The following is a 27,452-nucleotide window of genomic DNA, read 5'->3' on the forward strand; positions in this document are numbered from 1 at the left end:
TTCTTTTCTGAGCTCTCACCATGTTTGGTCTGGCCTTCCTCAACAGCCATCTTGGCAGAGTTTATTTTTTGTTGACAGACTGCTTTGATAATTACTGGATGAAATACAGAATGAATCTACAACACACATGATATTAAAAATCGTCACCATTACCATCCAAATCTCTATTACCACCAAAATGATAAGATTTGGTAGGAGGATCCAGAAACAATGAACGAGGTGGCACACAGAATAACTATCAAACACCATATCCAGTGAAATGGGTCCCAGAAACATTCAAACATCATGACAGAGAGAGAGAGAGAGAGAGAGAGAGAGAGGAGGGGGGGAGGGGAAGTAGAAGAAGTCATGTGACTGAATAACACAGGGCCAGATGTAAGCATGCTTCACCTCAAGATCTGTAGTGTGACTAAAGGAATAAGGTTCTTAAAGACCTTCATACTGTATTTCATTCTGTTTTATGACAGACTGTTTTACAAACATCAGAGAGACACCAGAGTTGAAAGATTAATCACCTTTCCTATGCAATCTACTTCATTTCATTAACACTGTCATACCTGGTCAATGGCACAGGGTATAAGACAGGGAATGTCCTTTTTGCCACCAAAGATAAAGGGGAAGCTAGATGAGAAACTGGGTGCTGCTTGGATGGCTGGGAACATTATCTTGCCGATGTTGGAGGACTCGTCGAACCCAAATATCCCTTTCACTTGGTTGAAAGTCACATGCTTTTGGACTCGCAGTACATTTCTTAGGATGGAAGGGGAAAAGAAATATTACAGGCAATCCTTGTTGTTACTTGGGGACTGAGAAGTGGCACAGAACAGAGAAAAGAGGATGAGTTCTATTGGGTGAACTCATCTGACCTGCACTACATGGAAAACATACATTTAACTAAAAATAATGAAGGTGAAGGAGGGGTTAACCCTCCCTTCTGGCAGGTGTTCCTATGGAATAAAAGGAGCAAGTAAAACCTGTTTTCTTTCCAATTATTATCAACAATTTACATGTGGTAGGTGGGGGCGCTCACCATGCACTCACTCGATGTAGTGATGCTCTCGGGTGTCTGCCCTTTCCTCTCCTCCATCCTTCTATCCTTCCATCCTCGTCTGTCTTTCTTTCCTTCAGTCTTTCCTCGTCCTTCTGCCTACGGGTGACTTTACACTCCCTCTTCCGTCTTTCTTTCCTTCATTCTCTCCTCTTCCTTCTGCCTGTGGGTGACTCTACACTGAGTGACAAGCCAAATGGTTTCCTGTACACTAGGAAACCATTTACTATGCTGGGTAGTAACCATATAACCAAATTTTGGCATCTGGTGGTTTAGTGGGTAATTATTATCCTCCTGTTGGATTAAGCCTGTGAAAGTTTATATCCAAGGGGTGGTTGGGGTTTATTGCTCACGTAATGCCACTCAGGGATGAGGAAGGCTGGTCACTCTCATCTTAAATGTCAGGACCAATTGCCTAGCCCCGGGCTCCTACACTCCTCATGGGGCAACGAAGGATTGGATGATGGATGGATACAGGAAAACAAATTCCAGGATCAAGAGCTCTAGAATGATAAGGCTTTTGTAAGATGCAGTGATAATAAGGTGTAACTGTACATGAGTAACAGCAAAGGCTTCCAATCAATTTTATCTCTATAAAACAAAATATATCAACTGTACAATAATAATAATTTTGATTACTTGTAAAAATCCCCACTGACAAAATCAACATCAGAGAAAATGAAGGTCTTGTTGATATCAAAGCCGATAGCAATGATGTCTTTGGCATTTTCGTAGGCGAGCTTGTTGCACTGTTCCAGCTTCAGGTCTTTCCACAGGTACTTCTCATCATCAGTAAGCTGAACCACCAAAGGCACATCAAAAACATCTTGCAACCACCTGAGGAAACAAACAAAAATGAAAATATAACATACAGATTAATAATCATAGTTCATATAGTCCACATTACTGGTTAATCTATTTTTTAACTTTCTTTCTCTGCTATTACTCCATGTCCACAAGAAGCTACAGAAAAATTCTCTCATATTATTCCAGTGCTACCTATATATAATTCTTATTTGCTAGTTCCCCCCAGTTTAGAGTATAAGTTGTAGAAAAAAAATTGTGATATACTAAAACACAATCCTTATTTATAATGACTTTCTATATACAGATGAACCTTTTTAATCCACACAATATGGGAGAAGGGTTGTCTGAATCAGCACATTGTCCAAAACATATATATAAATACACCTAGCCCTAGTTTTTCGACTGATCATTATTCGACCATTCGTTTTCTCGACATTTATTTATCTATACTCTTTTTCATTGTTCGACACGAATATCCCCGTCATTTCGACAATTCAAACTGTGTGCCGTCAGACAGACCGGCTGAGCTGCTTCAGTTTCCTGCGCTCTGCCCTGTTGATCGGTTGCCTCTTCATCTCTCTGCATTTCTATTTGGCCTCGTGGAATACTACAGCACCACCATGGCTCCACCCAAAACCACTAGTATTACCCCTGTCAAGTGCAGTCATGTTCTCACCAACCTGAGGGAGTCTTCTGCCATTACATGATCGGGTGACAATTGCGCCAATGATTAACGAATGCTCTTAACTCCTAAACGACGGCATCGAAATGGCATGCCATATACTCAGGACAGGCATAACCAGCCAAATACAAACATAACTTTAAACCTTTATAAAAACATAATGAGTAATGCTAGAGTAAAAATCAAGGTACCACTGGAATGCACATACCTTCAGGTCTTATATAAGGTAGCGCTGAAGACTACGTGAACTTTCACTGGATAGGCAGTGATCTTGGAGGGTGTACTAAAAATCACTGTTCTTCACTCCCATGAATGCTACCTGGAGCTTATCACACTCTGATTTTCACACAATAATTACTATTCAACAATGCACATACAATAAACATTCACTGTGTGATCACTGCAGTAGTTATATTTCACTGTATTGGCACTGCAATACTCATACCGCACACTTGCGGTGAAATACATTTGCAAAACCATTTTACGACACTTTTCCAATAAACTGGACACTCCATATTATAATAAATGATGATAATATCAAAAATCACATCACTGTTACCACAATGTATCTATTATACAGAGGCACTTAGGGAGAGCAACTGATTTCCAATATATATGTATATATAAATATATTATTACAAACATTATTTCACATCATCGTCGCATCACTGTACATTACTGTGCATCACTGTTACCGCAATGCAACTACAATATTACACAGAAGCACTTACGGAGATCATCATATTTCCAAAAATATATATATATATATATATATATATATATATGAGGAATCTAGAACCAAAGGGGCATCGGCGCCAAAATGTACTTTTGAGTTATGACGCTTTAAAGTTGTGTTTATGGCAACGTCATAACCAGAAGGCAATAAACAGACCTTTTATACATCAAAATGATCATCAGCGCCTATGCTCTACATGTAAAGCCAAAAAAACAAAACAGTAATAACCGTAACCACAAAATAGGCAATAAACCAAACCCCCAATTTATAAATGGGCATAATAACATATTGTAGGGATTTAAAAATATAGCAGAAAAAACATCAACGAATGTATTAATGTACAAAACTTTATTAACTGAAGATTCCAGTTCACTTAATATTAATAAACGAATAATTATTACTGTAATTTCACGTTTTTGACAACTAAAACTGAAATCAATGCAGTTATTATTTTTCCTCTACCATAATAGATTGAAATAACACTAAAAAAAAAAGTAGTGTAGTGCTTAAGTAAACTGAGAAGGGGTAGTGGGGGGTTAAATGGTGGGGTCGTCACCTAGGAGATCGACATCCAACTCTGCCTCCTCAGTGCCACGCCCCCTCCCGCTGTCTCCCCTCACCACTCTCTTTTCCTCTTCCTTTCTACCTTTTTCCACTTCTCCACACACTTCTGACACTTACGAGAGGTTATAGGCACCACCTCCTCACTGTAACTATGTGATGAACTCATCTTGTCACCCCCCCTTCAACCCCAATAACAACAGCTCATCTTGTCACCAATAATCTACGATAAATGGGGTAAAAATCCAATACGTAATATTATACACCTCAGTGAACACAGGAGGGAAGCCTCACCAGCACACCGGGCGGGCCACACGCTTGCTGATTGGCTGCTCCGGGGGAGTGGCAGAGAGTGAGAATGCTGATTGGTTTGGGCTGTGTGGCTTAGATGCTTGCCTGCTCTGATTTGTTCACCCGGCAGCATGGACAAACCCACGTGATTTTGAGCCCTTCTACCACTGTCCAGAAGGCCGAATCTTGTATGGCAACCAGTGCTGTCACTGAGAAGAGGGTTAAGCCTGTTGTCTCCCCTACCTAACTCAAAACCAGTATATTGGTGGGGATGCCCCTTTGGCTCTAGACGCCTCATATATATATATATATATATATATATATGTATATATATATATATATATGTATATATATATCTATATATATCTATATATATATCCATCATCCAATCCTACACTGCCCCATGAGGAGCGTAGGAGCTATACATACATATATATATATATATATATATATATACATACATATATATATATATATATATATATATATATATATATATATATATATATATATATATATATATATATATATATATATATCTATCTATCTACATATATATATATATATATATATATATATATATATATATATATATATATATATATTATTATCACACTATTTCACATCACTGTCGCATCATTCACATCACTGTCTAATTGCTGTACACTAATGTCATTGTCAGTATTTCCTCAGAGTGTGGTACTCTGAGTGTATGCCCATGGGCATATCACACCCATGGCACTTGTAGCTGGTCTGCTTCCTCTTTTTTTGGCCTGCAGGAAGACTGGCTGCAAACAACACAGCATCACATGCCAACATTCCTACCTGCAGTGGCAGGGAAAGGCTCCAGGTAGTGCCTCTCACAGTAGGCACGAGCCTCAAGTAGCAAATCAGAGTGGCACCTCGGAGCTGTTGCTGTCCCCTGACCAAATCTCTTCAGGAGCTGGTACACACAAGTCTGGGAGGACTGTCTCAGGGAAACCTGTCTCCTACCACCGACTTGTGTCTTGAACAAGATATAGGCGTTCACCACACACGTCGATGATATAGAAAAAAGCCTTCCCATACCACCTGGCATTCCTCCTGAGACAGTCTATTTCTCCAATCATCATGTCAGACTTGTCGACCAGTCTCATGTTGACACTATAGTCAATGAGGGCATCAAGCTTCCTCATACGCTCGCCCGTCCTGTAACCGACCTTCCCTGTATCCTGCAAGTCCCCCTTTTGCACGGTGGTTAGCATGTTGACAATCTTCTTATTGTGCCATCAGATTGCCAACATCTTCCCACACTTCTGTTGGTGGACGTCTCCCCTCAGCGATGCTGCTGCCTCGGGGAATGTAGGCCAATGGGCCCTGTTGCTCCTGATGGTGCCAACACTCCAATGCCATGCTCTTTGAGGTACTTGGTGAGTTTGGGAGCTATGTAATAACTGTCAGTATAGAGCACATGATTCTTACCAAAGTACCTCTCAAGCAGCACCTTCGTGACAGAGCTTGAGAAGCCATGGGGGTTGTGCCTGTCCACATCGATAGTGGTTGCAGAATAGATGATGAAGTCCAACATGTATCCCGTCCCCCAGTCACTCAGTACAAAAAACTTGATACCAAAACAGTGGTGTTTACTAAGAATGTACTGCCAAATCTGAGATGTCCTCAGAACAAAACCAAGGATTCATCAATAACAACCTTCTGCATAAGTTTGAAGAACGTGTGAAATTTATCCTTGAAAATGTTCAAAAGATCCCTCACTTTCCACACTGGGTCAATAGAAGAAGGGTACGTGTTGACCGTAAAGTGAAGGTACCCAAGGATCTGCTTGAACCAGTCACATGACATGTGCTTACCAAAGACAGGAGTGGAAATGAGGTTATCAATGGCCCAGTAATCCTCCAGGTCATGCTTCTTTACATGAGGCATCAAGAGCAAAAAAAACACAAGGCTCCCAGATGATTACCTGGTGCCAGTGTACCTGTTCAGCAGATCCCAAGGGTCCCTTACCTTCAGCAGCACACTGTTGCTCGTACCTGTTAGTTTCACCACAGATATGTTGCAAAACTCCATCATCCAGGAAGGCCAAAAAGTAGTTCATGTAGTCATCTCCAGCACTGACAGGGAAGGCAGGCTGTATACCTGCATTTGTCATGTCAAAAATGGCAGGTGTATCGGGAACAAAATCAGTGCCATCAGACCAGACAAAAGCATTGAATTCACATGTGCCTTGTTGACTGGATGTGTGAGGGGAGGTGGTAGATGCGTCAGCGTGGGTGGTGGTGGGAGGTGAGGTAATGGTGGTGGTAAATGTGGCAGGTGCACCACCAGGCTTTGTCCTTGACCTCCCGAGCAGTTGCTGCCTAATACCAGAACATCTGACCTTTTTCTGGCTCTTACCTGCCTTCCCTGACCTTCATCATGATGCAGGTGAAGCAGAAGAGCCTCCTGAAGATGATGATGCAGGAGAGGGCACAGCTGACGACGAAGAAGACAGGATAGGACTAGGAGATCATGAGCCAAAACGAGTGCCTGTTGATGCTTGTGGGGGTGAAGGGGCAAGGGCTGCCTTTCGGTTCACTCCCTTCCCATGCTCCCGGCCCCGCCTCACCAAAGGCCCTTTGCTCTTGCCCTCAGATGCTGTAGGGAGTGGTGGCGTGTCCATAAGCTCACTATCACTACCTTCCCCAGCAAGAAATGATGGCTCGTTGGCACTGAGCGTTGCATCATTCTCACTTGCCAAAAATAACACACTCTCAACTTCGCTCCAGCACCCACTCAATAGATACATCATCAAGCGGCTTTGAACGGCCCCTAAGATTGATCTTGATTGGTGTGGATGTGGATGGGCCAGATCCATGTGAATCATCGGGGGCCAAGCGGCAGGAGTAGGTCAAGCAAGAGTACGACATCTTCACTGTCAAAATGCTGGACAAAGACTGAGTGAATCGCAAGGTATGTAGGTGCGATATGTTGGGGGGGTGGTAGGGGGATTTGTTATTGTCATCCTACTCCTCCACTGAATATGGGAAGATGCCTCCATGACCTTGCTAGTTTGAAAAATGGTGTGACCACACATGCAGACACCTGTCTTTTGGCCCTAGTACCCGCGGACAGCATATGCAGCCACCAGCCTTTTAGAGGTTAACGCAAGATATTGTTTTGGCACCAGTTTTATGTATTGCACATCTCAGTTAGCACTAGGTTAGGTACATAATAATCACTGGGGGGTCCTGGAGGCGAAGCCCCCCAGTTAGGTTTCAGTGCATCCAGTTAGGCTTCCATTGCTATTTATGGTTTTAAATTGAATACATTTGAGTTTGTTTGCTGTGGTGACGTCATGTCCAGTTGGTGGGATTGGCAATGAACATGCAATCGAAGGCATTCACGCGACTTTCCTTAATATCGCTAAGTAGATATATTTCGTTTGTTCTCCAATATTTTTTTGACAGAAATATCAAATGAAAATCTTCTGAGATATATGTAGTACCATACTAAAACAATTTTCCTTGAGAAGGCAGGTCTATAAGAAAACAGCACAAATCCCTGTGTCACTTTCTTTCATATTTACTGGTATTGTTTCCATCTTTGCTGAATATTTTTTGAATGATGAAGATGAACAGGAACCTAACCCCATATTTCTTAACAATCTTATGGGAAAAATCAGTTCGTTATTTGATCAATTCATTATTCAACCACTTTTTATGGAACACATGCCTGTTGAATAGTGGGGAATAGGTGTGCTGCATACAGTAAACAGCCATTTCGCGTAAAGTGCGTGAATATGGGCGACACAGCCGGTCGCACTTCATAAATTCCCACTTTGCAAAGCATAGGATCCCATGTTAAAATGGCTTTAAGGGTGACACATCCTGAATTTTCGTATACTGATTCACCAATAACTATTCCTAACTAAAATGCAAAACGAAAACTTACAATAAAAACATGCATGAGTAATACTGTATATTTATTATGAAAATTCAAGACCTTAACAGAATTGTACAGCGGGTAGATAATGCCAACTGTTGTTGTGGTACCCGAGGCCATACCACGGAAGCTGAATCACAACACTCACAGCTGTTCTGCATGGGCCTCATCCCATGCCTATCACTCTCATCACTACTGGCTCACTTTTGTAGTTTTTTTTTTTTTTTTCTTGGAAGGAATGGTTTGTGGGCTCTTAGCCTTTGGTTCCTTATTTCTTGCATTAAAAGAAAAAAAAAAAAGATAATCCACTGTCTCCATCCTCGGTACACTCACACGTGAAAAATCCTTTTGATAACAAATCATTCTGAATCATTACTGATCAAATTTTTCATTACCAAATTGCCCCATATTTGGTAATGACGAATACCAAATGGCAACCCTGGTGACGATTGCGCCAGTGATTACCTAATGCTCTTAAAGCACAATATTGTGAAGCCAGTTTCATGGAATGCACATCTTAGTTTGCACTAGGTTAAGTGCTGCCTGTTGCTGCTCCAGGAAACCCTCAAAGTCCAGGTCAGACACTACAGACATTACATCATCATCCTGCTGCTGTGACAAACCATTCACTCACACACCAGCCGCACCCCACCACACATACTCACCAGCCCCACCCTGACCCATCGCATACTACTAATTACAGTATGCTCGCGATTGCGAGAGAATACCGTGTTTGCCTCAACCTTTCATGTCCGTTGCACATTGCAAGTAGCAAACGCACTTCCTAAATAATTAATTATTGTCAGACCTCTGTCGCACATTAGGCGAGACATACTTTGCAAAGGCACACTTTCGGCAAGATGACTGTATATAAATTAAATATAAATATATATATATATACCGTACAGTACATATATATAAATACAGTATATATACTGTACATATGTATTCAGTAAACCCTCAATTATCCGGCATAATTCAGCCAAGCCCTGTGCTGAATAAGGTGAAATGCCGGATATTGCTTAGTACCCCCCCCTTGGCTCAAAATCTGGCGTTGAGCTGGATATTGCATTACTATATGTCTCCACCCTCTACCCTCAAAACTTTCCCATGAGTAACTGGATAAAATTAAACATAAAATACAGTACAATAAAGTAATGATACAGTACAGTCATACAGCACTGGCTGGCTACCATTTATGAGCAGGTTGATACACATCAACATCGGATATTTCATGGAACAGCCATTTACGTCCCGTTTCAGTGTTGGATATTGCATAATTCTGCCAGATAATGCTTTAATACAGCCACTTTTTACAGCCTGTTTCAGTGCTGGATATCGAATAATTCTGCCAGATAATGCTTTAATCCAGCTGCCGCTTATGTCCCATTTCAGTGGTGGATATAGGATAATTCTGCCGGATAATGCTTTAATCCAGCCGCCATGTATGTCCCATTTCGGTGCTGGATATTGCATAATTCTGCTGGATAATGCTTTAATACAGCCGCCACTTACATCCCATTTCAGTGCCAGATACTGCATAATTCTGCCGGATAATGTTTTCAAACAGCCGAGCATGCAGCGCTGGATATTGGATAATTCGGCTGGATATTGCTTTAATGAAGTTGTGCCAGCAGTGCTGGATATTGCAACCATGAGTAAATGAGAATTTACTGTATATACAGTCAAGCCTCAGTGAGTTAGACATGCATAACTCAGATCCCCACGTAGGCAGGAGAAGAGGGTCACTAAGTGGGTATCTGAAAAATTCAAAGTTGCACCGCCCCCATTCAAAAATCCCATCCCACCACTTCCACGGTGGAGTTTACCGGGCGCCAAACTCTCACTGTTTACACTGTGAGCAGTCACGCAGTCACGTCTGTAATACTGTGCCCTGCTACCGTACTCTTGCGCTGCAGTATTTTCTTGTGATTTTGCCAGGATTTACCTATCCAACCATGTCATCTCGTGGTGCTTTAAAGTCTGGGAGTTGTAAGAGAGGCCTTCAACCTCCGCCAAGGCCCATCCACCCTCACTGTAGCCTTCAACCTTCAGAGCTGGTGAGGAAATAGAGCTGGATAACAGCTCTTCATCCTCATAGTAATTCTAGCTCTGGGGATGCCACTAGCCAATGGGAAAATTCATCATACGATCACTCATCTCACAGTATGCAACGTCATGTAAAACATTTTCCTTTGCACAACTGTCATATATATAATGTTAAGAGACATCAGTCTTCATACACGAGGTGCTATACAAAAGTTCCAGTAATTTGAATATTGCAGGATAATAAGTTACCTTACCTCCTATTTCTCACTGTTGCCTTCAAAGTAGTCCCCTTGGGCATGCATACAGTGGTCCCAGCGTTTTTTCCACGAATCCATGCATCCCGGGAAGGCTTCAGGCGTGATGGTCTTGAACACCTCCTGTGATTCTGTCTGGATCTCCTCAATCGAGTCAAATCAACGCCCGTTCAGTCGTAATTTCAGCTTGGGAAACAGGAAAAAGTCGCAGGGGGCAAGGTCAGGCGAATTGGATGGGTGGGGAATGACAACCATTTTAGTGGAAGCCAGGAACTGCCGGTCAACAACTGATGTGTGGGCGGAGGTGTTGTTCTTCCACTGTTCTGGAAGTTTGCGGTGGATGTTCTCCCTCAGACGCTGCAAAACTTCACAGTAAAACTTTCTCTTACAAGAACTTTGTAGCTTTTTGTAGTGTGTTTTGTAGATCAGTTATGCATATATTAGACTCGTGGACGAGCGGTTATTATACGTGAGTAGTTTTGTAAGTAGATAATCTTCGTTCTCTTTTGTCATGCAAAGACCGGAGAGGTAAAGATTAGTATGGGAATATTTTTATTTTGTCTTGGAAATATTAACAAAGTCTCTCACACACGAATGAAGTATAAAGTAGAGTCCCGCCAGCTATCTCCCTGTCTCTCTCTCTCTCTTCCACCCTCTCGCCCATGTTGCTAGACTCCTTCTCCCTACTACCTGTCGGTTCTATGGCCTGTCTCCTTCTGATCTCAGACACCTACATTCTCATGTAGCAGGGGTCGTGTCTCGTGTGCTCTACTGTCGTGGAAGCTTCTAGAATACTGTATGTCTGTGTGTATGTACTGCTTCCGGTGCACGATCAACATTCCTTCACTTAAAGAGTTGCAAGCTAATATTCCGTTCCCACACCTTGTCTGGAGCTCTGTCTATCTATCTATCTACCTATCCATCATGCTTTCTGTTATGATTTGTATTTATAATATGGAGTCCTGACATTTCCACAGACAGATTGACCGGGTGGGATGAATTCCTTGTGAACTATCCCTTGGATATCGAAGAAAACGATCAACATCGACACTGTTGTGCCATTGGTCCGCCATTGCAAAACTGCCAAACCACCTACACACCACATTACAACAGTAAGCGTAGCTCAACAACACATCTGCTCACAGACAAGGCCGGGGCCACGCTGATGCACAAAGGGTGATGCTGACTCGTCCTAGCAGTAAAAGACAAAACTGCAAACGGTTGGCTCTCTCTGTTCAAATTACTGGAACTTTCGGGTAGCACCTAGTATTGTACTTCGGTGTGCCTTTATACTTGCATACATGAATATGTGATGATTTATGCAGATTTAGAGTAATGAGGAGGATGGATGGTGAACTTGTTGAACGAAAGGCAATGATAGACTACGTGTGTGTGGATGAGCGAATGAGAAGACAAGTGTTGGATGCAAGGGTGTGGAGAGGGTGGGGGAATGGAGTCTCGGACCATCACTTAGTGATGGCCAAGGTAGAGCTGCAAAGAAAGTGGTTGAGGAGGCGAAGGCGAAGACAGGAGGAAGCAGCTCCTGTGAGAAGAGTGGAGAAATTGCAAGATAGTGAGAAGAGGACAGAGTATAAGAGCATAGTGGAAGAAAGACTGGGAAGGTATGAGCTAGAGCAGATGGAAGGGGTGGAAGACGTATGTAAGATATTCACGGAAGAGATAAGCGCAGCGTGTGAGGCGGTTTGTGGAGTGAGGAGGAGATGCAAGGGTGTGCAAGGAACAGCATGGTGGAATGATGAGGTGAAACGAGCTGTGGAACAAAAGAAGAAGGCATATGGTGAATGGTTGGCGAGTAGAGGTAGGGGAGAAGATGAGAGAGAGAAGAGAGAGGTATATGTGAGCAGGAGAAGGGGAGGTTAAGAGACTGGTGAAGGAGAGTAAGAAGAAAGTGGATGAAGAGTTTGGGAGGAATCTGAGTGTGAAATGGAGGGAGAGTAAGAAATTGTTTTGGAAGGAGGTAAAGAAAGTAAGGCAGTGTGAAAGGGGAAATAGTAGGGGAGTGAAAGATAGGAATAATAGATTGTTGGTGGAGAAGAGAGAGAAATTGAGGAGATGGAAGGAGCACTTTGAGGATTTGTTGAATGTAGAGAGTGAGAGCAGTGTGAGTATAAGTGGTTGGGGAATGGCTGGGAGAAGAAGAGATGAGAGGAGGGAGGAAGAGATCAGTAGGTCAGAAGTAGTGGAAGCGATGAAGAAGATTAAGCTGGGAAAGGCCCCAGGAATTGATGGAGTGTGTGGTGAAATGCTTAGGTATGGGGGTGAGATTGTTGTGGAGTGGATATGGAAGTTGTGTAGATTGGCTTGGGAAGAGGGAAGGGTTCCAGAGGACTGGAAATCAGGTATAATTGTTCCTCTGTACAAAGGAAAAGGGGAGAGTGAAGTATGTGGTAACCATAGGGGTATCTGCCTTCTTAGTGTGACTGGTAAAATATATGGTAGAATACTCATTGATAGGGTTAGGCATATGACAGAGGAGCTAGTTGGAGAAGAACAAGGGGGATTTAGGAAGGGAAAAGGGTGTGTAGATCAGATATTTGTTCTAAGATGTTTAGTGGAAAAGTATCTAGAGAAGGGAAGGAAAGTGTACGCTGCCTTCATGGACTTGGAGAAAGCTTATGACAGAATAGATAGGAAAGGTATGTGGAAGGTATTAAGAATATATGGAGTGGAGGGGAAATTGTTGAGTGCTGTGAAGAGTATGTACGAGGGAGCTAGAGCTACGGTGCGAGTGGATGGTGAGCTGAGTGAGTTCTTTGATCTCAATGTGGGACTGAAACAGGGGTGTGTAATGTCTCCATGGCTGTTTAATATATATATGGATGGGGTCGTAAAGGAGGTACAAGGTAGGGCAGTGGATGTGGGGGTGGCCCTAATGAATGAGGGTGAGATTTGGAAGCTTCCGGTGTTGCTGTTTGCTGATGATACAGTATTGTTGAGTGAAGATGAATGGGAGTTGCAAGGTTTGGTGAATGAATTTGGGACAGTGTGTAGGAGGAGGAAGCTGAAAGTTAATGTAAACAAAAGTAAAGTTATGGTGTTTGAGAGGAATGAAGTCACAGAGTGTGCAGTGAGGTTGGATGGTGAGGATATGGAGAATGTGAGTGCATTCAAGTACTTGGGTAGTGTGATGAGTAAGGATGGAACTTTGGGGGATGAAGTACGTGAAAGGGTACAGCAGGGAAGGAAGGCTGTTGGCACACTGAAAGCAGTGATGAGAAATAGGGAGGTGAGTATGGAAGTTAAGAAGTCGCTGCATGATGGTATTGTGATCCCTACCCTGACGTATGGAAGCGAGGCGTGGACCTTGCAAGAGGGGAACAAGTCAAGAGTGAGAGCAGTGGAAATGAGTTACTTGAGAGGAGCATGTGGAGTGACATGGAGGGACAGGTTGACGAATGAAGAAGTGAAGGAACGTTGTGGGGTAGATGTGGATGTGGTTGAAAAGATTAGGAGAAATACACTGAGGTGGTTTGGACATGTGGAGAGGATGGAGAATGAAAGACTGACTAAGAGGGTGTATGTAGGTGAGGTGGAGGGAGGGAGAGGGAGGGGTAGACCGAGGATTAGGTGGAGGGATGGAGTTGAGAGGTATGTGAGGGAGGGGGGGGTGAGTTGGGGGGAGGGGAGTCAAATGGTGGGTGACAGAGTGACTTGGAGGCGTTTTGTCTGCGGCCACCCTTTGCGGGATTAGGGCGTCGGGCTATAGATAGATAGATAGATAGAGTACAAAGCCATGTAGGTCGGACAATTGCATAACTCGGACTGAGTTACCCGCCAATTAGTCTGAGTTACCGAGGCTTGGCTGTACACACACACACACACACACACACACACACACACACACACACACATATATATACAGTACCCTCGCGTCCAACACGGTAATACTGTCATGCATGGGTCACGTGTTAGACCAAAAATGTGTTGGACTAACAACAGAGCTTATGGGGAAAAATGAATTATGTCAGCAACCCTAGGAAAAGTCACCCTAAATACCTACTATATACCTGTACATATATTGGTACTATTGTAATTATAATAAATGATACTGTGCTATGAATGATAACTAACCTTTTAGGATAGTGCTGGTGGGCTTGCTGGGAATGGAAGGTGGTATCCGAGGCTGTAGGTAGTCCTACTGGGTCCCCGGAGGATGGCTGCTGGCATCACTTGCGGGTAATGGCTGTTACTCCTCCTCAACCTCCCTCATAAATCCTTCGAAATCACACTCAGAATCACTATCTTCATCCACAGCCATGGAAGGTCCTGCTTCTGCCTGTCCTAGCACTCTGTAATCCTCGGCAAACGGCATGCTTCTCACACTGTTGCCAGAGCCCCGTCTCGTGACTATGGAAAGTGATCGCTGTCGCTGACTCGGTAGAGAATAAGGAGAAGCAACTTTGTTTATAAACTGGTACACACGCCGATGAGAAGGGTTTCAAAACGATTGATATTTATTCTAAAATATTAATATGTATTCAGTGTCAGGCTAAATGTTCAATGCTGTAGTACGATACATTCTCTGCCGAGTCGCCTGGGTTTTGGTCACACTGTTTTGCCTGTCGTATCCTCCGCAGGAATCCATCCAGATGAATTCCAAATGCCCGTGGTATCGTCAGCAATTTTACCACGTTACCGTTCCGATTTACCATCGTATCCTCGGCAAACCTGGTATGAAGTGCCGTGTGTTAGCCTTCGGCTGCCAGGATCTTGTCTTGGTTTTTTATTATGGTGCTCACGTTGGCTTCATTCATGTTGTAGGCCTTGGCAATGTCAACTTTCCTCTCCCCTTTCTTCTTCCTCTTGATGCTTTCTAGCTTGGTGGCCTGAGGGAGGTGCCGACGCTTCTTGGGGTTCTCAGAAGGCTTCCTAGGCATCGTGAGCAGGGTAAAATGCAGTAACAAGGGCAGAAAATGCAGCAAGAAAAAAGCACCTTCCAATGCAATTATGCGACTGAGTGGCGCTGTGGCGGGAGAAATTTAAACAAAACATCACGTGACACCAGAAGCATTTTTAATTGGGAGGCATCATGATCACGTCACGATAGCAGGCGGGGAAGGCTACTTGATCAGAAGTTTTCATTGGCTATCATCATCATGGGAATGTCCAGTATGACCGTGTTGGACCGGGGGTGATCGCGCTAGAGCTGAACTCTGCGGATTTCGCCCACTTCTCTGAGCTCTGTGCGTGTTATGCTAACACACTAGTGTTGCAGTAATTAAATCGTATTAAATAATACTAATTATTTGCTCTCCGTGCTGGACCTGAATCGTGCTGGACGCGAGGGTACTGTATATATATATGAGGTGAAGGGATGGAGAGGAGAGGTATATGGGGGAGGGGGTGAGCTGGAAGTAGGGCAGTGAATGGCAGGGGACAGAGCAACATGGAGGTGATTTGTTTGTGGCTACCCCTTACAAGATTAAGGCATCTGGCAATAGATAGATAGATAGATAGTTATATATATATATATATATATATATATATATATATATATATATATACAGTAACCCCTCCAATGTCCGGATCAATAGAGCCATCGGTAGGTTCGGATATTGGTTTCGTCCGGATATTGGGCCCCAGCTTATGGACTTGTACTTATGGACCCTAACTCATAGAAACACCTATACAACTCCCTCCGGACATGCATAGCACCTATTTAACACCCAAATCACACCAATAAGGCACATAAATGACTGAAATAAATGCAAAAGAAACATAAAATGTGGGTTTAGAAGTATGTTCATACATTAATAAACATTCTGGTACTTATGGACTCTAACCGAACCTAACTCTGAAAAACACATTCCTACTGCACATGCATGAGGTAAGTATAGTATGGAAAAAAGTACAGTATGACACATTCTGGTAAGTATAGTATGGAAAAAAAGTACAATATGAAACATTCTGGTAAGTATAGTATGGAAAATAGTACAATATGAAACATTCTGGCTACTTACAGCAAGTCCCTGGCCACCTTGATGAATAACCGCCTCCTCTCGGACTCTGACAGTAAGAACGATTTCCTGAAGCACTTGCACTACACTCATCCTGAAGTCTTGCACTGAACTTAGTCAATAACACACAGAAGTCCGTTCTCTTCACAGTGTTCACTTTAGTCCAAATAATGTTCCATTTAATTTAAGTGCTGCACATTAACTTTTCCCAAGTTTTTTTAATTTTCCAAAGCCAAAACAAAGAAGGTTAGTTACGTTAAATTTCTTTTCTACTGAGTCTTTTCTCCCAACTTGAAAACCTTAACACAACACACCGTTTTTTTCACTGCACAACACTCAAAATTCCCGTGTGGTCTAGTGGAGAAGTTCTTGCTGTTTATTCACTGTCAGAGTCCGAGAGTATCACTGGCAGGCGACCAAGGGGTGCATCGGTGGGTTGTGGTGATGGCGTACCGACTACAGAAGACTCTGAAGATAGCCGCAAACTCACATCGAGCGGTGACTCCACTGTAGCTGATGTGCTGGGCTGTAGCTCAGAGCATGAGGGCCTGTCTTGGGGAGGCAACGGAGTGGAACCAGGGCTTGGCACAGCCGGGGTCACGGGCCTGAAAAAACTGTCAATCGTTGACTGACGCAAGGACCGACGATTCTGGCGATTGATGATGTGCTGCCGGAACGCACGCACTTCCTCCACGAGTCCCAAGGGCCCCATCTCCCTGTCGCAGTCCGGGTGTTCCAGGTAGTCTAGGACGAACTCTAGATGTTCCCGGAATGCGCTCAACTTAGGGATGGCTGGAGTAGTGTCCTGCTGAGAGGAGTCCACATCATCATCACCTTCGTCGTCGGAATCTTCAAGTTCGGGACTGACACCAGCAACCGAAGACGCGATCTCGATATCAGACAATGTCTGATACCCAGGATTGCCCTCGTCGTCGTCCAATCACTCACGAACATCGTCCACATCAACATCGTCGCCGTGCGTACGTAGCCGTGCATGGAAGTCATCCACGTCAAACCCTAGGAAATCGTACTCCACATCTGTTCCGAGAAGCAGATGAGACCAACCATTTTCAAGAGTTTTCACAGGGACTTCCTTCCATGCACTAGCCCAGTTGTACAGCGCAGACTTGATGTTGTAGCAGCGAAGGTTTTCCAAAGTCCGCTTGCCTCGAGTGTCACGTCCTTCCCTGCGCTCGTCCTCGTCCTCGAGAACAACCATCACCTCGTCCAGGAACTTCCGACGGTACAGGCGCTTTGTTGCCACGATCACTCCTTGGTCCATTGGTTGAATGAGAGCAGTCGTATTAGGTGGCAGAAACATGCACCTAATACGGCCATTTTCAGCAACCAAGTCCTTGTCGCATGGGTGGGCAGGTGCATTGTCGAGGAGAAGGAAAGCCTTTACCTGGTCGCGAGGAATTCCCAGTGTCTTCGTCTGGTACTGGATGACCTCCTTGACGAAGTGACGGTGAAACCAGTCTTTGAAAATCACAGCTGTGAACCATGCTTTCAAAGAATGGTACCATACGACAGGAAGGACATCCATCACCCCACGAAGGCACCGAGGCTGCTTTGCACGGCCAACAATAACGGGCTTAAGCCGGTGCATGCCGTTAGCATTGGCACAACACAAAGCAGATATCCGTTCCTTAGAAAGCTTGCGGCCAGGTACACGCTTCTCCGTCTCATCGACTAGAGTGTTCGTTGGCACCGAGCGATAGAATAGGCCAGTTTCGTCAGCGTTATAGACTTGACCGAGAGTGAGGCCCTCCCTGTCGATCAAGCCTTTCACCTTGTGCCGAAACTCGTCCACTCCATCCTCGTTAGCGTCCAATGCTTCGCCATGTGCTTTACGGTTAGTAAGGCCATGTCGTAACTTGAACGCGAAAAGCCAACCCTCGGATGCCTTGAAGTCAAGGGCGTCGTGAAGCCTTGCAAACTTCTCAGCAGCAGCCTTCAGCTCCGTTCCACGTACCATCACACCAGCTGCACGTTGCTGTCGATACCAAATCAACGTGGAGCGGTCGATCTCTGCATACTTGGGGGTAAACATAACCTTCCTCTCCACGTTGCGTTTGCTTCTCGACGAGAAGTCAGCCGTGTACTGCATAAGGTTGTCTCGGGAACGCTTGATATCGAACAAAGTCGACCGGGCCAGGTTGAACTCGCGGAGAATGCGTGAAGAAGACCAACCCGCATCAACCTTCTCCAATATCTCCCGTTTCTTCTCCAGAGTCAACACCACTCTCTTCCTTTTCTCAGGAGGCGGGGCCATCATCACACACACTAAGAGTAGGGCAGAGAGCAGTAGGAGGCCTTGCAGCAAGTACGGCACCACCACAAAAGCGAGCACTTGGGCAGCCATGGCGAACAGCGTAGGTCCAGTCGCGGTGAGAGACAGGCGGGAAGTGGGGAGGATGCAGTGGCGCTCTATCGGACGTCGGAGGAATGACGAACCAAAACAATGCTCTCACGCGGCGCGCGCGGCAAGTTCAAATTACGGACGGCAAAAAATCGATTTTTTTTTTAATTTTTTTGGATTTTCGGACCATTTGGGAATCTTTGATCCCAGGACGATAAGGTTCGGTTAGTGGGGATGTTCGGTTATTGGGCGTCCAGATATTAGAGTGATTACTGTATATATATATATATATATATATATATATATAGTGCTCGACAGAAGTATCGAGTGCCCTGCGTCCGTCCTACGAAACAAACCTTTCAACATCGAAAAAACATATAAATAATGCATTTTATTTAACTTTAGTGCTTCATAGGGTATCCTTTATGCTTCTTCACGGACCTGAGACGTCTTGGAAGTGAAAGGGAGAGGTTCCTGAGGTGCTGGAGGGGTATTTTGTCCCAGGAGACCGAGGATGAGATGGAGGGATGGGGTGGAGAGGTATATGAGAGAGGGGGGTGTGAGTTGGGAGCAGGGCAGTGAAATGGCGGGGGACAGGGCGACTTGGAGGCGATTTGTTTGTGGCCACCCCAAACGGGATTGAGGCGTCTGGCTATAGATAGATAGATAGAGTCACGAATGGCGGCTTCCAGCTTAGGCAGAGAGCTCACGTCCTTCCCTTGGAGATTCTTCTTTACAAGGTACCAGAGGTTTTCTATCGGGTTGAGGTCTGGGCTATTTCCTGGCCAGTCTTTCATGAATGATACCTCGTAGTCACGAAGCCATTTGGTGACCGATTTGGCCTTATGAGCAGGTGCACCGTCCTGCTGGAACACTTGTGCACCTGTTAGCTCGAAGGACTCTGGTAAATGATCACACAGAAGATCCAGATAAACATCCTGATTCACTCGGCAGTTCTTGGGAAGCACAACAAGCTTCCCCAAACCTTTACCAGAAAAACAACCCCATACCATGAGTGAATCAGGACGTTTAACTGTGCTTTCAATGTAACGTGGGTCAAGTGGGTCACTACCTTTGCGCCAGTATACACGTGCTCCTCTGTTACAGGTAACACTAAACATTGCCTCATCAGACCACAACACTGACAACCATTGCTCCTCACCCCAATTAAGGTATTTGTTAGCAAAGGCAAGCCTACTAAGTTGCTGGTAACGAGTGAGAAGAGGCTTTCTCACAGGCCTGTGACTTGTGTAACCAAGTTCATGGACCCTTCGAGAGACTGTGCGCACAGAAAGCTCACAAAACTCTTCCAGGTTGCTCTCCTTTATTTTCATTGCACTCACACAAGGATTAGACTCCACTGCACGTTTTAAAACATTAACAGACCTCGGGGAAGTTTTCCTGGGCCTACCAGACCGCGGTTTCTTTGTGGGAACGTCACCACTGTTTTCCACTCGAAAACGGGCGCACCACCTACGCACTGTCAATCGAGCCACACCAACCAATTCACTAATTTCCTTCATTTGGTGGCCTCCCTTCTTTAACCCTTTAACTGCGGGTGTCATCCCCGAATGACATTGCAAAAACTGGACCAAACCGCGGGTGTCATTCTTGAACGTTTGTGAATATTTTGAATACCGCGCGTTTTTTCCGTGCGCCAATTGTTTCAAGGGAGAGTAGCTATTAAGTTCTTTCACTCCAGCCGACCCTCACCTCCCTCCTCCCCCCCCCGGGCCCCCACCTCCCACCCCCTGGGCCCCCCACCCCACCCCTGACCAAACACGCATCAGTATCTGTCCAGCTGTGTGAGTGACAACACTGCTGATGTGGCAGTGAAGTGCGGGCAATTACAGTGCCTTTTACCTGCCTCAGTGAACACAGAGTGGGTGTTTATCGTATGTACAGTGTTCATATATGTTTATAGTATTATTATCAGAATGAGGTTGGCATTTGGTAATGGTGTGTGAGCGAAAAACAGTGATTACAACACCGCTGATGTGGCAGTGAAGTGCGGGCAATTACAGTGCCTTTTACCTGCCTCAGTGAACACAGAGTGGGTGTTTATCGTATGTGCAGTGTTCATATATGTTTATAGTATTATTATCAGAATGAGGTTGGCATTTGGTAATGGTGTGTGAGCGAAAAATAGTGATTTTAGATCGCTCACTTCTAATGGCACTGCCCATCCAGTGATAGTCAACAAAATCATGAAACCTACATCATTGCAAAGCCGAAGGTTAGTACTTTCTAATGATACCTTATTTTTCGCTCTATATTTATTCTGTGCAGAGTTATAAAGGTTTAAAGTTTGTTTACATTTTGGCTGGATTTGGTAATGGTGTGTGAACGAAGGTAATTGTGTGTAAGCGAAAAATAATGATTTTAGATTGCTCACTTCTAATGGCACTGCCCATCCAGTGATAGTCAACGAAATCATGAAACCTACATCATTGCAAAGCCGAAGGTTAGTACTTTCTAATGGTACCTTATTTTTCGCTCTAGATTTATTCTGTGCAGAGTTATAAAGGTTTAAAGTTTGTTTACATTTTGGCTGGAACCCCCGCGGGAGAGGCCAGTCAGGGCAAAACAATGCCCGCGGTTAAAGGGTTAAAGCAATGATCTGGGATATGATTTCACTCGAAAGTTCACGGGTAGGTGCCACAACAAAGTGGCGAAAGCCAAAAAACTGCGGGACACTCGGTAAAAAATGGCGCAGAAAGAGAGACGCTGTGGAGTTCCTCCCTCTCACGCAGCCTGTAGGCAACTGAGTCAGGAACCAACCAGCGCGTCGGAAGGCCTCAGGCTACTGTGACGTCATGCTAGTGCCGCAAACTTCTGGCTCAATTTTTAGTACCAAAAACGAGTGATTCTTTTTTGGCCATAAGTATTGCGCGCCCTGCCATAGGCGCTCGATACTTGACAAGCACTGTATATATATATATATATATATATATATACAGAATATATATCTACAGTACACACATACAGGTATACGTTGATATAAGGTAGCCCTAAATGCAATACCCCGGCTATGTCCTTTCTTCGTTTTTTTGTCGTCACCTTTTGGTCAGTCCTGGTCTGCGGCTTCTTGTTCGTATTTATAGTTAGTTGTTTTCTGAGGAGGGGCACTAACCCTCTGCCAACCCACTTGTTGTCAGGTAGGGAATACGTCTTGGTTGGTTATAAGGTTACCACCCAGAGTTGTAAAAGTAATGTTTTCTTAGTTTACAGGAAATAATTTGGATTGCCACTCAATGCAGAGCTACCCTAAAAAAAAGAATTGGGTGGGGGGGGGAAACCCAAGGCTGGAAAATGCATACCATTACTTTACATGTTAAATCTACCCTGATATACGATACCCAGCGTAACTTATTTTATGATTTTCAGATTTTATTTGTTGATTTTAGTGAGTTATTTACAGGTAAAAGGCTTAGGTTAGCTTCTTTTCTGACCGTTACGCCATTCAGATTGGCTTTAACCCGCCCCGTCCCGACCACTTTTTCACCACTGGTACCCTCCAATCCCGACCATTTTTGGACCCAAATTTTTTTTGCTAAAACTTTCACTTTTGGTCAGCAACAATGGTCAATCACCAAGAAAGTGTTCACCGGGGTCCATAAGTGGCCTAAACAGGTATACCTTCGTTACACCTGGTACCGTGTTCTGTGGCTCTCACGTTTTCTATGGTATTATAAGTCTGGGAAACTAATGAAAGTAAGTAGATATGTATTTATTACAAACATAAAAACATGTGATACAAGAGTAAATTGGATTTTATACAAAAATAGGGGTGAAATAAGCATTGTACCATCGGGCGAACCGAGCGAAATCGGCCAAACTGTTCACTGATGAATTGCTAACATTGCTGAATCATGATACATATCATTTTTTCTACTTACATAATACATGTCCAATAACATTATACAATTTTACATTTTACTGAACTGTTTTTACGTATTCACAGGCCTTTCGATAACATTTAGCGTAATGTTAGCGCTTATTTACGTAGTGAGTGAACTCGCTGTAACTGTTGTTTCAACTCGCATTGTGTTTTTTCCAAGTTACATAATACTTTCCTAATAACATTATACACTTTTCCACTTTAAAGAACTGTTTTGAGATAGTTTCAGGCCTTACGATAATATTTAGCGTAATAATAGCACATTATAACACAGAGGGTGAAGTCGCTATGACTATTATTTCAACTTACAACCTATTTTTGTACTTATATAATACCTCTCCACTAACATTACACATGTTTCCACTGTATATCATTGCTATCAAATAATTGGAGACCTTACTATTCTACTGAGCGTAATATTATCGCATATTTACACAGTGAGTGTTATTGCGATATCATTTGTTTCAGCTTACACTAGTATTCAACTTATAAATTACTTTCCTACTAACATTACACCCTTTTCCACTTTACAGTATATCGCTGCTATCACATACTTACAAACCAGAATGTTCTACTGAGGGTAATATTTTCGCAGATTTACACAGTGGGTGTACTCGTGACATCAACTGTTACAACTTACACTATTTTTCACCTTATACATTACTTTCCTGCTAACATTACACCTGTTTCCACTTTATATTCTTGCTATCACATATTTACTGACCAGACTGTTATACTGAGCGTCATATTTTCGCAAATTTACACAGTGGGTGTAGTTTTGATATCACTTCTTTCAACTTACACTATTTCTCAACTTATACATTACTTTCCTGCTAACATTACACCCGTTTCAACTTTATATAAGACTTAGCACATACTGACTGGCCTTACCATTATACTGAGCGTCATATCGCCATCCCACACAGTTTCAGTAGTGTAGGAAGTTATGGTACTCTTTGAAACAGGGCTGAAGGCACAACGCAACACTGCACTCTGCACACTCGTACCTTGTGTCTTTTCTCTGAGTGGCTGGTCTGACTGTCGAGTGCTTGCATACATGGCAGCGGCGCTGGGGTTTACGACGGTTTGGTTGGGAAGGGATTGTGCTAGGGTAGTGGTGTCCTGCGAGGCATCGGGGAGTCTGGGTAGCCATGGGGGTGCGTGTGCGGTGTGTGGGCCTGTCCTGGGCATACCTGGCGATTATTTCACATGACAGCTCCCTCACAAACCCCTCAAAGGTCTCTGATATTCCCGTTGTCATGGCGTGCAGGTAGTGTGCGTTGAGGACCGTGATGTCGAGGAAGTGGAAAAAGAGCTTTTTGTACCACTTCATCGTGGTCCTGGCACAGTCCACACTGGAAATCATCGAGTCTGACTGATCCACTTGCCTCATGTTCAGATTATAGTCAAGTACAGACTCAGGTTTCCAGACGTTGCGCCTCCTCTCGCTACGGTGATCAACGGAGTCTGTGTGGTGCATCAGGGGGCTATGTACAGTCGATAGGAGGCAAACTTCCCTGTTGTGGTTCCACAGGGTGGCAAGGATGTTATTTACCTGGAAGAAAACCACCTCGTTCTTGTCAAGTTTCCTCCCTATCTTGACCATATGGCGACGGTTTCTCTTTACTGTACCACAGACTCCGGTGTCGTGTTGATGGAGGAACCGAGCGAGAAGAGGGCTAGTGTACCAGTTGTCCAGGTACAACACATGACCACGATGAAGGTACTCCTCTATCATTGTCTTCACCATGGCCCCTGAGAGTCCAATACTACGATCTCTGTTATATCTGCCTGTGCGCCCGTGTACAAGACTATGTCTTGCACTTAACCAGTCTTACAGTCACACATAACAAAGATCTTGAACCCGAAACGGTGTCTCTTGCTGGGTATGTACTGGTGAAAGGAAATATTGCCTCTCCACAACACAAGACGCTCGTCTATGACGAGGTTTCTGTAAGGATAAAATGAGGAGCGGAACATTTCCCGTAAATGATCAAATACAAGCCTAATTCTCCTCATTTTATCAGTGTTATTAGCATTAGCTGAATCTTCTGCATCAAAAAAGTGGAGGCGGCCGAGAATCTGCTGAAATCTATTACGACTCATCACCTTTCCAAAGAAAGGTGTGATGGTCATTGGGTCAGTGGTCCAGTATGCCGGTATTTGATTTTTCCTGACAACACCCATCAAGAGAACCAGGGCAAAACATAAGAACATCTCAGAAATTGTCACAGGATAGTCATATTGCTGGGAATGCCTGCTAGTTGTACCCAGACATTCAGTTTCACGGCGCTGTGTTCGTGAAAATAGGTTTGTCTGCTCCACTATGCGCCCCACAAACGCCTCCCCAAAGAACAGGTGGAAGAAATCCACCCTAGTGGAACCCGCATGCACACCTGGAGCCGTGCAACCAGACTGCCACTCCTCGGTGAAAGGGTGAATGATGGGAGTAAAATTACTCCCACCTTCCCAGTTTCACGAGACACTACCGTCTCCAGCCTCGTCACCATCGTCGCCTTCATCAGGGTCGGGAGGTGAGGGTGGTGGGGGAGGTTGGGGAGGTGGAGAGCGGCGCCTTTCATCACTCGCACTTCTCTTCCCTCTCCCTTTTCCTTTACCCTTTCCCTTCCCTTTCCTTCCTTTCCCCACATCCTGGGGCTGTGGGGAGGAAGTTTGGGAATATTGTGGGGAGAAAGACGAGCTGGGGAGCGGCTCCACCTCCTCTCCCCTATGCCTATGTGCACCATGTGCTCGTGCTGCCTCCCTCACACCACTTTCCCTTTCAGCCCGCACTCCCGCCACACCACTTTCCCTTTCACCCCGCACTCCCGCCACACCACTTTCGCCTTCCCCAGACAAAACACTAGGACCATACCTTATTTGCCTTCTCGCCCCACCTTCTGATCCTCGGGGTGAGATTTTTCCCTTCCCCAACCACGAGGCAACATCACGTCTAAGCCGCCGTCCTCGTCCTTGTCCTCATCAGAATCTCTCTCTAGGGGCTGGAGAGAGGTCCGTGCAGGTGTTTTGGGTGCAGGCTGGCCTTCCCTTGCCTTACAATACATGACACCGCTTTTTCCGGGGTGAAGGGACCCTCTCATCACTGCATGTTATTTCCCCCTCAGGCTGCACATAATCTCGATCCACCACATCGTCATCAAGTGGAGAATCACTATCTCCAGTGAAGGCATCCAGGGCGGATTGTATCTCGTCGTCTGAGAGACCTTTACGCGCCATGTCTGACCTGAGTCACTGCTAACAGGTGAGTGACCGAGACAAGGGCGCGCACAGGTCACGCGGGGTCTGGGATGCTGCCCGCTTGGTGGCAGCTAGGGGAGGCTTGGGTAGGTGGGCGAATCGAAAATCTCGCGTGAATTTTGAAAATTGTGGAAATTATGGACCTTGCAATTGCAGCGCGTTAAAGTACGTCGACGGGACGCCGCGGGTTAAACTTGTTTTTGGGCTCACTTGGGTGGGGTTTGGACTTGGTTGGGAAGGAAACCCAAGGCTGAAAAATGCATCCCATTACATTACATGTTAAACATACCCCAATATACAATATCATGCTCAACAATGGTTTTTATCAGACGAATTGCATTGTTAAACCAGGGTATACCTGTACTTTGCATGCTAAATCTACCCCGAGATACGTTACCCCCTCTAACAATGGGTTTTTACTCATTAGATTGGGGTATACCATTATACTGTATATACTATACATACATACTGTACACACATACAGTAAGTCCTCGTATTTGGATGCATTTTACTTTGACGCCTCATTTTTCGCGTGACAAAAAAGTTTCCGAGTTGACACGATTCACGAATTTCCCCACAATTCGATGCTCCCAGCTGGCAGCTGACGACACATACCGATGCTCATTTGTTGGCGGCCATCTTGGGACCACCCTGTCCACCGCAACTGACATAGCAACCACCTTCAATGCATACACCAGGACTATGCCTGAGGCTACCAACATCCTATCGACCTTGAGTGATCTGAAGTCTCAAATGATGGCTGTCTACAACAGAAACATAAAGGAGCAGAGACATGCCCGAATCACATGATATTATCATGAGAGACAGACTGTGGCTGCTATTCTGCAAGACTTGGACGTACCAGCAGGGATGGATGAAGGAGGAGAAGTGGACAGAGAGGAAGTGGAGGTGCAGGAGCCTGAGTTCAACTTCGAGGGCTTCAGCATAGGTGATGGGGCTTCCCCAGAGAGACCCATGTCACCTAGTAACTAGCCCATCTACCCTCAACACACCTTCACCTGCCACTCAAGACAGTCTTCACTTTATTTCTGGTAAGGATTTTTGGTGTTGCAGCTCTTTATAACAGTTTTAATGTTATTTCAGGTACATGTTTATTGAGTTATGCTGTTTTAGCACTAGTAAACACTCTTCATTTAACTTTGGGTAGGGCCTGTCTGGTTTTATTGTACTTTCTGATAGGGTAGGTACATGTCCCACCAGAAGGCTCCTCTACTGTATTTTTCCCAATGATTCTTAACTTCACAATTCGATGTTTCGCATTTCGCGCAGTTTTGGCGCAACATTGCCGCGAAAAATGAGGATTTACTGTATATATACTGTATATATATATATATATATATATATATATATATATATACCGTATTTCGCGGCATGTAAGATGCAGCATTGTGAAAGACGCACCCTAATTCTGGCAGGGCAGTTCTGTGAAAAAAAAGTTTGCCCCAACCAAGACTGCAGTAAGGTTTCTTGATAAGAGCCATTACCACACAGATACACATTCACCTTTCATAATCTATTCATTACTGATCATCAGCCTTTGGTTTCTTTTTTTTATATACAAAGAATGGTACAGGGAAAGAAAACAA

At 44.4% G+C, this 27,452-nt stretch overlaps 1 protein-coding gene across 2 annotated transcripts in view; it reads right to left on the minus strand.

Annotated features, from left to right (window-relative positions):
• The window catches only part of TrpRS (Tryptophanyl-tRNA synthetase), a 413,379-nt gene that overhangs the window by 198,697 nt on the left and 187,230 nt on the right, over positions 1-27,452 (minus strand). For both annotated transcript variants that reach the window (XM_080273391.1, XM_080273390.1), the window contains 2 exons: positions 1,688-1,885; positions 558-750 (listed from right to left, as the gene is read on the minus strand). In XM_080273391.1, the coding sequence (XP_080129517.1) occupies positions 558-750; positions 1,688-1,885 (391 nt within the window). The remainder of the gene's footprint in view (positions 1-557; positions 751-1,687; positions 1,886-27,452) is intronic.

Source organism: Coenobita brevimanus, chromosome 54, assembly GCF_032717465.1.
Source record: "Coenobita brevimanus isolate Jiangsu-jjx chromosome 54, ASM3271746v2, whole genome shotgun sequence".
Lineage (NCBI taxonomy): Eukaryota > Metazoa > Arthropoda > Malacostraca > Decapoda > Coenobitidae > Coenobita > Coenobita brevimanus.